The sequence below is a fragment of the Dioscorea cayenensis genome, chromosome 15, assembly GCF_009730915.1.
Source record: "Dioscorea cayenensis subsp. rotundata cultivar TDr96_F1 chromosome 15, TDr96_F1_v2_PseudoChromosome.rev07_lg8_w22 25.fasta, whole genome shotgun sequence".
NCBI lineage: Eukaryota > Viridiplantae > Streptophyta > Magnoliopsida > Dioscoreales > Dioscoreaceae > Dioscorea > Dioscorea cayenensis.
In genome coordinates, this window is record NC_052485.1 from 4164279 (window position 1) to 4179739 (window position 15461).

At 29.3% G+C, this 15461-nt stretch overlaps 3 protein-coding genes across 3 annotated transcripts; 1 reads left to right on the plus strand and 2 right to left on the minus strand.

The window, feature by feature from the left end:
* The first annotated feature begins 1474 nt into the window (after window positions 1-1474).
* LOC120277594 (chaperonin-like RbcX protein 2, chloroplastic) lies at window positions 1475-3689 on the plus strand. The gene is made up of 6 exons (XM_039284453.1): window positions 1475-1486; window positions 1540-1734; window positions 2475-2566; window positions 2679-2736; window positions 3162-3227; window positions 3324-3689. Exons 1-6 carry the CDS (start codon window positions 1475-1477, stop codon window positions 3444-3446), a joined length of 546 nt encoding a protein of 181 aa, XP_039140387.1. The 3' UTR covers window positions 3447-3689.
* Window positions 3690-4364: 675 nt separating this feature from the next.
* On the minus strand, window positions 4365-7038 carry LOC120277595 (polygalacturonase-like). Its single transcript, XM_039284454.1, has 9 exons — window positions 6829-7038; window positions 6579-6710; window positions 6114-6284; window positions 5989-6009; window positions 5678-5885; window positions 5359-5440; window positions 5067-5175; window positions 4660-4776; window positions 4365-4592 (listed from the first exon to the last, which is right to left on the minus strand). The coding sequence occupies exons 1-9, from the start codon at window positions 7036-7038 to the stop codon at window positions 4365-4367; spliced, it is 1278 nt and encodes a 425-aa protein (XP_039140388.1).
* Window positions 7039-11908: 4870 nt separating this feature from the next.
* Window positions 11909-15113, minus strand: LOC120277596 (polygalacturonase-like). The gene is made up of 9 exons (XM_039284456.1): window positions 15015-15113; window positions 14785-14916; window positions 14367-14537; window positions 14247-14267; window positions 13934-14141; window positions 13382-13463; window positions 13114-13222; window positions 12238-12354; window positions 11909-12139 (listed from the first exon to the last, which is right to left on the minus strand). Exons 1-9 carry the CDS (start codon window positions 15111-15113, stop codon window positions 11909-11911), a joined length of 1170 nt encoding a protein of 389 aa, XP_039140390.1.
* Window positions 15114-15461: the final 348 nt, after the last annotated feature.

A 15461-nucleotide genomic window follows, 5' to 3' on the forward strand; every position in this document is an offset into this window, starting at 1 on the left:
TACAATTTCGTGCTTGAATCAGGGAGTGTTTGGGCTTCTGAGCTCAAACTCATGGGAATCAAAGTCTAGTTTTGGAAATTTTGAACCCTAGGGTTTTCATTTATGAATATGATTTTTGATATTTAAATACAAAAAATATTTGAACCACTTCATATATATATGTATATATATATTATATAATATTAGTTTTTGTTAGAGGTAAACCAGATATATTATTTCGGTCTAATTGAATTAGGAGATTCAGACTTACATAGTCAAATTCAATTTATATTTTTTAAATTAACAGATGTGTAATTATTAAATTATTACAAATATTAAAGTTAGTGTCTTTTTTAGCATTTTTAAGAATAAAAATAAAAAATTTCTAGAAGGCTAAGGTTGGGAACATTTCAACAAAGATGGTATTATTAATTGTTGTCATTATTAATAAGATTCAATGTATCTAACCCCAAATCTTTCCATGTGGAAACTAGAATCTTGAATCTTTTGGTTACACGTGGTGAAAGTTCAACGCAATTTGAGCCACATGATTTTGGCTTCAAGCCACGTTCACACAAACACATGGACCCCCGGAGACAAACTACGTGACGTAAGGTCCCTATCTTTTCACATACCCCCTCCCAGAATCTCATTATTATTACTTATCCAACTTTATAATAACTCTTTTTTTCTTTTAAAATAATAATAATAATAATAATATTGAATAATATACTAGCTTGCGGATGCGCTTCACATACATAACTATTAGTCTTAAATAAAATATTTATCATTTAATATAAAATAATATACAGAATAATTAAGATATAATGAAATAAAATATGATGAGTTGAATTCGAAATGAAAAGTGGAGGGGAAAAAAATATATAACTATGAAGAGAGAAGAAGGAAAAAATATTTTTCATATAAATGCATCAAGTCACCGCATCATCAGTGCATACCCCATCAACATTAAATTGATTAAAAAAATAAAAAAATTAATTAAAATATTTTTCATGAGGCAAATGCAACTGGATTTAACATGTCAACAACTATAAGTCTTTGATATCCATTTCATCATTAATTAACTTTAAAAAAATAAATATATAAACCTAATACCATATGAGCACTATGCCATGAATACTAACCAAAGTAAACTAATGCATCCATACAAGAGTCATAATAGAAAATAAATAAATATAGATAAGCATCTGTTTTTTTTTAATAAAAAATATAAACATTACAATTTATAGGGGTGTAAACATAATTTATAAGTTTTCTCAAGGTATAAATGCAAAAAACAAAGGAAAAAAATCACATAAGCTACGTCCCCCATTTCGACGTTTTCGTTCCCTTTTCGACTTCGTTTGCTCTTGTGGCTCTCCTCCATCGCCATCCCACCTCCACACGCAAGCCAGAAGGAGAAGGAGAAGGAGAAGGAGAAGGAGAAGAAGGAGAAGGAGAAGGAGGAGAGCTTCTAATCGGCTTCGCTTCGCTTATGGGAACCATGGTGATCGGCTCCGTCGCAGCCATCGACCATAACCTCTTCCTCTGTGACCTCAGCTTCTCCCAGGACCGCTGCTGCCTGCCGGAAGCTCTCTAGGTCTTCTAATTCATCCTTGGATCTCAGTAGTTCCTTCGTTGGCGCTTGGCGGCCTCCCACTCGCTGCCGGAAGCTCAGAAAGAAAAGCAGTGGGCCTCGGCATCGTCGACGAGCTTGGTGGCCAGTATGAAGAGGGTTTCAATGATGTTCATATCGTAAGTTTATTCAAGAATGGAAATTTGATTATTTGAATAGGAAATATATGTTTTTTATTCGAATTTCTATATATTAGGGATTTTTCTTTGAACTCATAATTAAAGAAGGGAAATTTGACTGAATGAAAAGTTCAATTTGTGCGTTTTACTCAATGTTCTTTATCTATTTTGGATGATCTGCAGTTGAATTGCAGAATTAGAGATGTTTCTTAGAGCATGGAAGATGGAATTTTTTGTTCGCCATTTTTTTGCATAGCTATTTCCTTCTTTTTTTATATATATATTTATTTATGTAAATTTGATGAGATAAAGATAAAATATATATAGTTTTTGTTCAATGACCTTTATGTGATAGATATTAAAGTATGGAATTTCCAAGTTTGAAGAGGGTTTTGCTGATGCTTTGCTTAGTAAGTTGATTGACTAAAGAACAGAGATTTGATGAAATGGAAATAATATATATGAATATATACATATATTAATCAATGTTCTTGATCAATAAGCAATGATCTGCAATTCAATTGCAGAATTAGAACTATATCTTAGAACAGGAAATTTCCAGATTGGGGTTTAATGATCACTAGTTCCTTGCATAGGTATACTAGCAATTACTACAACTTTCTATGTATATGTATGTATTATAGTTACTTGAGTTTTGATTATACTCTTTTTAGTTAGCAAATTGATTTTTTGCTTGATTTGTTGACTTTTATGACTTTGAAACTTTTCATGGCCTGCAGCAACTTATTAATTATTTTACATACAAAGCTTCAAGGACTGTACTTCATCAGCTCTATGAAATGAATCCGCCAAATTATAGATGGTTTTATAAGTAAGTTCATGCAAATTTGATGGTAAATGTTTTTTTAAGTTTCTTTGAAAGATTTCTACTGCAGAGTAGTGGCTGAATTCTTTATTTATTTATTTTACTTGTTTCTATGTAGTTTTTTGGCAACAAACAAAGCCAATGATGGTAAGCGTTTTCTGCGTCAACTTGGAAAGGTAATTCTCTCAACTCAAATAAGTTACTCTGTGTGCGCGTGTGTGCACTTGTTTGCGAATGTACCCTTAAAACTTCTCTGTTTTTATAAAGATTCGTCTTTTGTATATTGGTTCCTTTTAGCTTGCAAAAATTTTGTATTTTTCCTGCATAAATCCTGCATTCCTACAAATTTACTGTCATGAAAAACTAGATTTTCTTGTATTCAGATTCATAAGCTGTTCTTCAAAGTTATCTATTTTATACATATTTTTCTAAACTTGCTAATTCATTGTATGCAGTTTATTTTCCTACGTTTAAAATTAAAATTTCCTGCAGAGTCTGCTTTGCAAATTAGCACTAGTTACATTTTTACACGCTAAGTACGGGATAGAAAGTAGACTTTCTTGTCCTCTGATGTATAATCTGTTCATTTTGTTGTTTGCAGGAGAAACAAGACCTTGCAGAAAGAGTGATGATAACCCGTCTTCATTTATATGGTAAATGGATCAAGGTAATACCATTAAAGCATCCTCGTTTGAATTAAAACATCATATAAGTTCTATGATTGAAGAATAAGCCAAGTCTCTTTCTTTCAATATTATTTCAGAAATTGGATCATGCGAAGATGTATCAACAAATATCGGACGAGAACTTGCAGTTGATGCGTGAACGGTTAATTGAAACAGTCATTTGGCCATCTGATGACACAAACACAGAGAAAATTGGGTGATAGGATTGACATGCAGCAGGGTTGTTCTTCTCCTATTAATTTGATTAGTTAAAGTCTTGGTTCATACTTCATATTGAATCTCAATCTCCACTGTCGTTACAAGCGTTCATATTGTATGTTATTTTATTCAAAGCTAATAAGCAAACCAAGAAAATAGTTTCTAGAATGAGAAGCTCATGTTCTTATATTAAACACAACTCTGTATATATATATTTTTAGATGCTAGCATGATTCACCTTTTTGTGAAAAAAACTCTTGCAATTCATTCTTAGAGTTGTATTCTGGATCTGATGATGATGATGATGATGATGATGTTAACAATTTGTGTATGAGAAAGTTGGGAAAGTGAGATTTACGATTTCACAACTATTGTGGCCGAAAGGTTTAACTGTTATGTAAAAAGTCAAAGGTTTAACTAAAAGATATGGTTGAGATATAAATTAGATGTGTGAGTGCAGTGGGTTTTTACATTATTAAAAAAAGATTTATAAATATTTTTTGTATTTGTATTACTTTAGAATTAATTATTTTTCAAATTAGGGTGAAGTGTCAATTATTTATAAATTTTTATAAATTTGAAACTGAAAGTACAGAGATGTGTAAGTACTACAAGTGGGAAGTAGACAGAACTGAAATCTTTTTTTCTTTATGAAATTTTTATTTAATTTATATCAAATAGAAGTAAAAAAATAGAGTCACTTCCTTAGTTTCGCTTATCACTATATCCCTAAACAGACATGCGAATAACTCAATAAAATTAGTATAAATAAGTTCACTTTTGTACCATAAAATCATGTACACCAAATTATGAAATGACTACATAATCATATATCCTTGCATCTTCCAACATTTATTGTATCTATTAACATTAATGTTTTAAAGATTAGTCACACACTTATTTTTTCAGGTCTTTTATCACTAGTTTGCATCACAAGGCTCAGGTAAAGCCTGTCCCATTTTAGTCCACTCAACATTCTTGCATGAACTTTTAGCTGTTCCACCTCCTTCTTTGATCAAATTAATGTCTTGCAACACAATGTCATGGCACGGAACACTTTTACTACATTCAAAATCTATAGCAATGTCTGATGCGCTTGTTCCCTTGATGTTCTTATACAAAATGTTACTTACTTCCACAGCAGATTTCTGCAATAAATTTCTTAAATAAGTGTGAACATTTATTGAATTAAAATATTTGTAAAAAATAATATACCTGTTCATCGCATGGTTTTGTGGAGTCACAATAGTTTTGATCGATGATTATCGGATTTTTAACATTTTTCATATTTATATTCTGAAAAATTATGTGTTTTGCATAGCCGCTGCCTCCCTGTTTTAATATTGTTTAAGAGAAAACAAAAAAGTGAGTTGCTGATAATATAATATAAACTCAAGAACTCTCTGAAATAAAGTTTGTATTAAACTATGAGTTTTAATTAGCTTCTCCATGCAAATGAACATTGATGTAAAAATTAACAATCAACCATTTACTGTGCTCTTGATAATAAATTTTAAAAAATTAACATGCGTTCTTTTTTACATAGACAGTTATATATAAATTATTTATTTATTTTATAATATGAATTGGTTAACTATTTAGATAAAATAAATTAAGATGACCTGCCAGGTCTTGATCCGGACACCATTTGTGGTGTTAGTGAGCTTGGCTGTGTCCACCAGCACATCAGAAACATGATCTTCTGAGTTGTGAGATCCTAAGCTTCCAATACTGTCACACACACACACACACACACATATATATATATATATATATTCATATATGCACCATATAACATTAAATAAATCATACCATATATATATATGACCATTATATATATATATAATAAACATGCGAGCATAAAGAAAGTTGTATATATATACATATATGTTGAGAATTAGGGTTTCTTCAGACCTGATGCCATGACCTGGACCACAAGTTATGTCCATGACTTTCACTCCTTGTGATCCACTTACTATTGATATACAGTCATCTCCTTCAAAGTCACAAACAAAATAAATCAATATATATATATATATATGCTTAGATAATTAGATTAATACTAAATTTCTATATATAATAAGGAGAGATTTGATAAATAGAATAAATAAATGGCGAGCTTAGTAGTAAATAAATGTGGAAAATTTTTACACCAAAGCATGCATAATTAAAGATGAATAATTTGAATAATGTAGTTATTGTGCTGATAATTAAATTTGATAAAAGTTTGTACCTGTTTGAATGACACAATTGGTTATATTTATGTTTTGAGTGCCGGTAACATGAATGCCATCAGTGTTTGGACTTGATTCAGGTGAACTAATTGAAAGTTGAGAGGCATGAACATTGCTGCATCTTTCAAATGATATATGAATCTGCTGACTATTCTTTATACTCAATTCATTCACCTTCAAATTCTTACATTTTGAGAATGTCATTGCCTGTTTATAAAAAAAATATTAATAATCAATTTCATGACCATAATTCTTTATATACATATATATATATCAAATAAAGATTTACTGAAACTTATAGTTATCATACCGTAGGTGCGTCATGACAAGGCTGAAGAGAAAAAATAGAATGGAAAGAAATAATAAATTAGTATTCCTGTTTTAGGAAATATATCTAAATGAATGATTCTATATATAAATTAAGTTAAAAATTACAAGTGATTTTTTAATCTTGCATGAGTTTTGCCACCATATTTTTCCATTTCCATTGATAGTTCCACCACCTCCAACTTCAAGATCATTTATCTCATCAAAGAGTAACCAATGTCTTTGATTCTTTCCATTCCAGTCCGATCGATCTGAAGACGCTTCAATCGATCCTTCGATCTGTAATTCACTCAATAAAAAAAAATCACTAAATATAAAAATGGCAAAATTATATATATATATATATATATATATTTGAAACAAACTAAGATATTGCAACATTCTTCCCAAGGTCAATACAATACTAAATTGGCACTATATATAGTAACATACTAATCATATTCACGTGGATATACTAACAGAGGTTTTTCAAATATATCAAAAATATCAAATACATTTTGACGGTAAACATCGATGATAATTAATTATATCATTGAATGGAAGTATTTGCATGTATTTATATGTATATCTCACCATCACTTTGACATTGGATTTACATGGCCCTTGGAAAGTGAGTGGTTTCAGTTTGTACTTCTTATCATTTGCAACTATAAAAGTAACTGGTTTTGATGAAGAACATGCTACTCTCCATGCCTTATCAAATGCCTGAAATATTAACACAATAATTAAACCATTAATATATATACATATAACTTTATTAAAATGCAAAAGGAAGCACATTGATATAAATATATAAATTATATATATATACATATATATGTACCTCACTATCATCTCTTCCATCACCTTTAGCTCCATAATCCTCCACATCAACCACCATTTTATTATAAGAAGAAGAATCATAATCAAAACCACCCAAAAGATCAAAACTATCCATCATAACCCCTTCTATCCTTTCTTCAAATGAAGATAAAGCCAATTCATTAAAGGCCACAAGAATAAGGAAAGACAAAAATGGAATTAGCTTTAGCATGATTATAATTAAATTTCTATGACCCTTCATTGATGAATAAGGCTTTATTTATAAAGAAGTTAAAGAGAGAGGTTGCTTGTTATCTGGGGGAGTTGAGGTATGGAGTTTGATGCCACAAAGAGGTTGAAACGTTCAAGGATCATTGAGATGAAAATATAAGAGAAATGTATATTCATGAAAAACAGTGAGTTATACTGCTACTTTTTTGCTTTGTTTGTGATTCCAAAATGGTAACTATGATAATGATGTATCATAAAAACATATGATGTACATATATGCTTGCCGTGCATGGTTGAAGTTTGTTTGTGATTTATTGTTGCTTAACTTATTTTCCTTGTTTTATGATGAGGAGAGTTGAAAAAGGGCTTTAGGCAGAGAGTTAGGCATTGGTGTGGAGTGGGCATATATGTGAACACACTTAATTTGTTGTGTGTTCATCTACTGATATTTTACTTCCATGATGTAATTCATTTTTTTAAAAGCATTCAAGTTAAGGTTAATTATTATTATTAAGTATATTTTTAAAATAACATTATTTAAAAATAAAAATATTGTTAAAATTGTGTTTTTTTTAATATTTGCTAAATTAATTAATATACTTAAATAATAATTTATGTGCGCTCCATCTTCTATGGTTCTTGTTAGCTAATGTACATTAAAGCATGTGACCTCGATTTCTTAGTTTTTCTTTAATTTTAAAACTTTCTTCTCAATGAAGAGATAGCAAAAATATTTAATCATGTAACACAAATGTTTCTTTTGAAAAAAACTATGTTATAAATCAATTCAGATCCAACCTCATCTTCAAGTTTAAGTAAACATTTTAGAACATACGTATACCCAATTTGTTATAGTTAGTTTGAATACAAAAGTAGAACACAATTAATCAAGCATGCTTCAATGCCTTTTGAAGCTAGCTCTAAATTATTATCACTATTTATAGTATTTTAAGAGTTAATTCAATTGAACCATTACTTATTCACTTATAAATTAAAATATGACAATCTTATTTATCTAAAATTAAAGACCTGTAAAAGTAATATCGATAGAAGTTTCTGTAAAAGTATTTTATATCGATAGAAGTATAGTTGTTTATGCATTGTATTGTTTTATAATGGAAATTATTCAATACGAATATGGTTATTTTTTTATTTGTTTTAAAAAAGTTTTTGATGATCATAATTCGAAACTCTAGATAAATTTTACAAAAATAAAAAATATCTAGAATTTTCACTCATCTAAATTTTAATGTTGCAAACACAAAAAAAAATTAAAAATTAAACACTTGAATATAAAGAAGCATGACAATTAAATAAACTTGATATCAAAATGCCTAGAAAATATGAATAATTACTCCAATCTTCACTCTTTAGATATACTGAAATAAAATCCCAATAACATGAAGTAACAAGTCCAATATTATATCCATATATAAAGTTTAAAACAATAAATTATTAGAAATTTCTTATTCAACTTCCATAAACTCCTTCATAAATCGACTTAATAGTTAAATAATAAAAAAAAAATCTCAGCAAACTAAATTAGTAAATAACATACATGTGCCATAGATGCAATAATTAATCAACAGTATATATAATAAGGCATCACAAGACTTTAATAAATTAGGTAAATATTAAAAAAAAAGCCTTATAGATATTTAGTAGTTATATAAATAAACTAATTTAATTATTAAATAGACTCAGTTATCTCACAACCCATTTAATTATTTGTTTGAAATGTTAAGAAACAAAAAGCAAATGAAAATCTCACTTTTTTGAAATGGTTAAAAGTGATAAACAGGTAGAATTGAACTTCAAGACACCAAAAAGAGGTCCAAAAAGTTAAACCATTCAGACACTTCTCTTGCCTCCTCTTAAGAGAAATCAGCGGCCCTAAATTAATTGATAAATAAGCTTATAAATTTTCGACACATGCATGTGCTAGCCTTTAAAAATTCTATCCATTTAATGATAGCAAAAAGAAATGGCCAAAATTCAAGTGAATATCAACGTACATCATATCAATTAGCACCATTTGTAAACTAAGTACATGATTGTTATCTATAACTGAGACAGTGTGAAGCCATCTTTAAACATCAACAAATTAATTAACTCTTGGCTGGCTTCAAGGTTTGGATTTGTTAGTTGCTTCTTCATTCGCATATATATTGGAGACTTACCTAATATCAAAGTTCTTTCTTTTTAGGGTTTTATTTATGGTTTAGTAATAAATATATTTAACATTTGGGTGTAAAAAAGTCAACTTAAATATTTATTGGCCTAGTAATATATAAAAATTAAATTATATTTTTCTTCTAATTTAAAAAGAAAAAACTCTGTTTAGAAACAGCTTAAAATGGGAAGCGTAATCTAAAGGTTTACGTCTCCATGCATGTATGCAATATGCATGCTTGCAGCGTGCACTATTGTATTCCATGCAAGAATTAACGAGTTCATAGCATGGGCATACTGGACATTACCACAACTTCCTACATATGTTTATATATAAGTATTATTATTATTATTATTATTATTATTATTTTTGTCAAGATGAGTGGCTAGGCCAATAAAGAAAAAGTGAAGCATACACAAACCTCAGTGAAGCAAGTGGGGCAGGACCCTCACACACGTGAACCCTATGATCACCTAAACATAACCATTATTTACGTACACTCTCAGAAATGTACCCTCACCCATTTATTCGAGCTCTCATCACTCGTGAAAAGTTTTAATATGAATTTGACTACCAATAGACTACTTGATCATTGGTTTATATATAAGTATTATAGTTATTTAAATTTGTATCATTCTCTTTTCAATTAGAAAATTCTTCATTGACATACCTGAATGGCTGATTTGTGTACGTTGGAACTTTGCATGATCAGCAGCAACTTATTCATTATTTTACGTACAAAACTTCATGGACTGTACGTACTTCATAAATACACCAAAATACAAATAGATAATTAATTAATTATGTAAGTGAGTTCATGCACAATTGATAGTAAATGTTTTTTTTTTGTTTCCTAATTTCTTTTAAATAATTCACTGCTGACTAGTTAGTGCCTGAAATCATTATTTAAATTCAAAATTCCTGCAGATTCAGCGTCTCTAATCAACACTAGCTAGTTGCATTTTTACAAGCTACTTATATATATATATATATATATACACATATACATATGAATACATAGATGGAGCTAGACTTTCTTGTCCTTTGATGTATAACCTGTTCCTTTTCTTGTTTGCAGGAGAAACAACAGTTTGTTGAAAGAGTGACGGTAATTAACAAGCCTTCATTTATATGACAAATCAATGGTGGGTCAAAGTGAAACCATTAATTAAAGCATCATCATTTCAATTAAAACATCATATAAGTTATTGTGTGCCAAGTCTCTTTCTTTCAATACTATTTCAGAAGTTGGAACATGAGAAGATGTATCAACAAATATCCCATAAGAACTTGCAGTTGATGCGTGAACGGCAAATCAAAACTGTCATTAATTTGGCCATATGATGACACAAAACACAGAATTGAAGATTGGCTGATGGGTGATCTACAAATATACAACACCATCGTTCTTCTTGTTGAACACCAGAGTCTGGTACGTAAACTCACGTACAATAGACTCAATACGAAGAATTAAATAGAAGATATAATATTTATAATTCAGAGATAAAAACGTGTATTCAATAATGAAGGCTCACAGTACTATATATATATATATGCTTCAAAGGATGATTCATTCTTTGCAATTAATTAATTAAATAGCCTTGTACTTCCAGTTAGAGAAAAACATGTTCTTCTCCCTTCACTCCAGAACTCAGCGATAACCCCCACTATTGTTCAGATAGTATATAGGAAGACTTTGCAACCATTAGACCTATAAATAATTCACTCAAGACTTGGTCAGGCCCATATATGGAATCTTGGTTCATATTGAATCTCGATCGATCTCTATTGTCATTATAAGGGTTCATATTGTATGTTATTTTACTCGAAGCTTATTAGCCAACCAAGAATGTAGTGTGGATTTCTAGAATAATTAAGAATGCTCTGCATGTTCTTAATCAAACACAACTGTGTATATACGTTTTAGATGCTAGCATGATTCACTTTTGCTTAACTCTTTGCAAACATCATTCTGTGCTTCTTTCCTTGCGAGTTAAGTTGCTGGTGTGAGATTGATGGACATAAGGAATCAAAGAAGAAATGTGTTGTAAATCTTTTGATAATCATAACTATTTGGTTGTTGTTTCTTTTCTTCTTTTCTATATGTTAAAAAAAAATGATGTATTCAAGATAATTAGGCACTTGCAAAATACTCTATATATAACCTCAACTCATCTTACTTCATCTTTCATTTTGGGATGTGATATGGTGTTGCAAAATACTCTATAAACTCAATTCATCTTACTTCATCTTTCATCTTGGATATCATGTCATGGTTTTGGAGGATTCATATGTATAACTCTATGATAAAATTTTTCAATTTTAAATAAAAATTTATTTTCAGAAAAAAAATTCCATGAAATGACAGATTTATACTCAGAAGGAAGCGAATATTCTTTTTCAATATATATTTTTAAATGTGCATCAAGCAAAAGTCAAGAAGTCAAGCAGGTTCCTGACTTCCGCTAGCTTGTCACTTGCCCCTAAGAAAATACACGAACAACTGAATCAAAAATGACAGTGTGTAAATAAATTCACTTTTATTCCATAATTAATTAATAGTGTGTAAATAAAAAATGAAAATAAGAATATCACATGGCTACATATATAATCATATATTTTGCTGGCATCTTCCAACATTTATTGTATCTATAAACAATGTTTTAAAGATTCACACACTATTTTTTAGAGTCTTTTATCAATAGTTTATATCACAAGGCTCAGGTAAAGTCTGTGCCTTTTTGGTCCATTCAACATTCTTGCATGAACTTTTGGCTTTTCCCCCTCCTTCGTTGACCAAATTAATGTCTTGCAATACAATGTCATGGCATGGAACACTCTTGCTACATTCAAAATCTATAGCAATTTCTGATGTGCTTGTTCCTTTGATGTTCTTGTACAAAATGTTGCTCACTTCCACCGCAGATTTCTGCAATAAGTTTTTTTTAATAAGTGTGAGTATTTATTTGAATTAAATAAATAAAATGTTCAAAATAATGCAAAACAGTGACAAAATAATATATATACCTGTTGATTGCATGGTTTTTTAGAGTCACAGTAGTTCTGGTCGATGATTATCGGATTTTTAACATTTTTCATGTTGATATTCTGAAAAATAATGTGTCTTGCATAGCCACTTCCTCCCTATTTAATTAGTGTATATGAGAGAAAACAAAAAAGTGAGATCATGATAATATTACATAACCAATCAAAAACTCTATAAAACAAAGTTTAAACCAAAGGAATTATTTACCATCACTTATTAGGAGTTTTAGTTTTTTCATGGATGAATATTGATGTATCAATTAACAAATTAACTGTTTAATTATGATTCTAGATCTATAAAATAGGTTTAATTCTCTTTAAGTTATTTAGAAATTAAATCAACACCATTATATATATACTCAATATATAACAACCTCAACAATTTTTTATAATACCATAATATCCATTTTGATTGTAAAAAATATAAAGAAATATTCTCAGAGTGAGTAGAGAGGGGCCGGGAGGGGGACCTATATATGGACTTAAATATATAGCATTTAAGGCTTTTTTATCCACAAAACATAAGACCAAGTATTTTCATTTAACATTTTATATTTCTAGGATGAAGGAGATCCTATGGACTTAAATACATAGCATTTAAGGCTTTTTTTTATCGACAAAACATTAGACCAAGTATTTTCATTTAAAATTTATATCTCTAGGATGAATGTAAAATATAAGAAATCAAGAGTATTATATATATATATATATATATATATATATATATATATATAATATTTACTTGAAAAAGGAGGTGTTTTTATATATATGTAAAATTTTCCCTCACAACATTAAGCATATGTAACTAAATTAATTAATACTTATGCATTTTTTTTTTAGAATACGTAAATAGATGACCTGCCATGTCTTGATCCGGACTCCATTTGTGGTGCCAGTGAGCGTGGCTGTGTCCACCACCACATCAGAAACATAGTCTTCGGAGTCATCAGATCCTAAACTTCCAATACTGTCACACACACATATATATATATATATATATATATATATATATATATATATATATATATATATATATATATATATATATTCACCATAAAGTTATTTCATTCATACCATATAGAACCATTATATATATAGTTAAGAATTAATTAGGATTTCCTCAAACCTGATGCCATGACCCGGACCACAAGTTATGCTCATGGCTTTCACTCCTTGTGATCCACCCACTATTGATATACAGTCATCTCCTTCAAGGTTAATTACAAACAAAATAATTCAGTATATATATATATATATATATATATATGCTTAGAGAATTCAGTATGAGATAAGATAATTCAAATTGCTACTAAGTTTTATATTTGAATGAATTGTTGATAACATATACTTTTGTCTAAACTTTATGATGACCTTTTGAGGTTGTATAAAATAAAAAACAAGATAAATACATAGACTATGAGCTTATATATATGTATATTAGTTTGGTGTTAGATAAAATTTTTGAGATTACATGTGTATTGAAAGAGAATTCAGTATAAGATGATAAAACTGTAGATATAAATAGTAAAGGAAAAAAGAGAAATTGCATGATAGAATGGATAAAATGGTGAGTTCAGTAGTGAATAAAGTATGAGAAATTTTTGTGCCAAAGGATAAATATGAATATTTTCGATGAATTTTTTATGTGCTGATAATTAAATTTGATAAAAATTTGTACCTGTTTGAATGACACAATTGGTTATATTTATGTTTTGGGTGCCAGTAACATGAATGCCATCAGTGTTTGGACTTGATTCAGGTGAACTAATTGAAAGCTGGGAGGCATGAACATTGTTACATCTTTCAAATGATACATGAATCTGTTGACTGTTCCTTATGCTCAAGTCATTCATCTTCAAACCCTTGCATTTTGAGAAGGTCATTGCCTGTTTTAAAAATAATAATAAAAACAAAAATATTTCATTAATTTACAAGATTGATCATAATGCTCTTTTATAAATTAGATAAAGATTCATCAAAACTTAGAGTACCGTAGGTGCATCGCGACAAGGCTGAAGAGAAAACAGAAAGAAAAAACACTAGATTAGTACTCATTTTCACAAATATATCTCTAAAATGATTGAGTTGACAAGTTTAAGTCAAAAAATTACAAGTGATGTTTTGATCTTGCATGAGTTTTGCCACCATATGTTTCCATTTCCATCTATAGTTCCACCACCTCCAACTTCAAGATCATTTATCTTATCAAACAACAACCAATGCCTTTGATTTTTTCCATCCCAATCCGATCTATCTGAAGAAGCTTCAATCGATCCTTCGATCTATAATTCACGCAATAAAATTAAGTCATTAAATATAAGAAGGTAAAAAGCAATATATTAACTAAACCAAAATATTATCATACTAGACTCCAGGATACTTATCATATTCACATGTACATATATATATACTAATAGATGTTTTTCTAATATATAAAAAATATTAAATACATTTTAATACTAACATTAATGACAATTAATTAATGACATTAAATGGAAGTATTTGCATGTATTTATGTGCATATCTCACCATCAATTTGATATTGGATTTACATGGCCCTTGGAAAGTGAGTGGCTTCAGTTTGTACTTCTTATCATTAGCAACCATAAAAGTAACTGGCTTTGCTGAAGAACATGCTACTCTCCATGCTTTCTCAAATGCCTGAGATATTAACACATGACCATCAATACACATATAACTTTACTACCATGAAAAGATAAACACATTGATATAAATATTATATATATATATATATATACCTCACTATCATCGCTTCCATCACCTTTAGCTCCATAATCCTCCACATCAATCACCGCTTTATTATATGAAGAAGAATCATAATCAATACTATGCGTCATGACCCCTTCTATCCTTGTCCCATATGAATATAAAGCCAAATCGTTAAAGGCCACAAGCATAAGGAAAGAGATTAATATCAATGGATTTAGCTTTAGCAAAGCCATGATGAGTTATATGATTATAAATTTTTATGAGCTTTATTTATTAATAAAGCCTTGTATTTATAGAGAAGTTAAAAAGAAAGAGGTTGCTTGTTATTTGTGAGGAGTTCATGAGGTATGGAGTTTGATGCATGCCACAAGGAGATTGAAACGTTCAAGGATCATTGAAATGAAGATATAAGAGAGAAATTTATGTTGATAAAGAACAGTGAGTTACTGTTACTGTTTGCTTTGTTTGTGACCAAA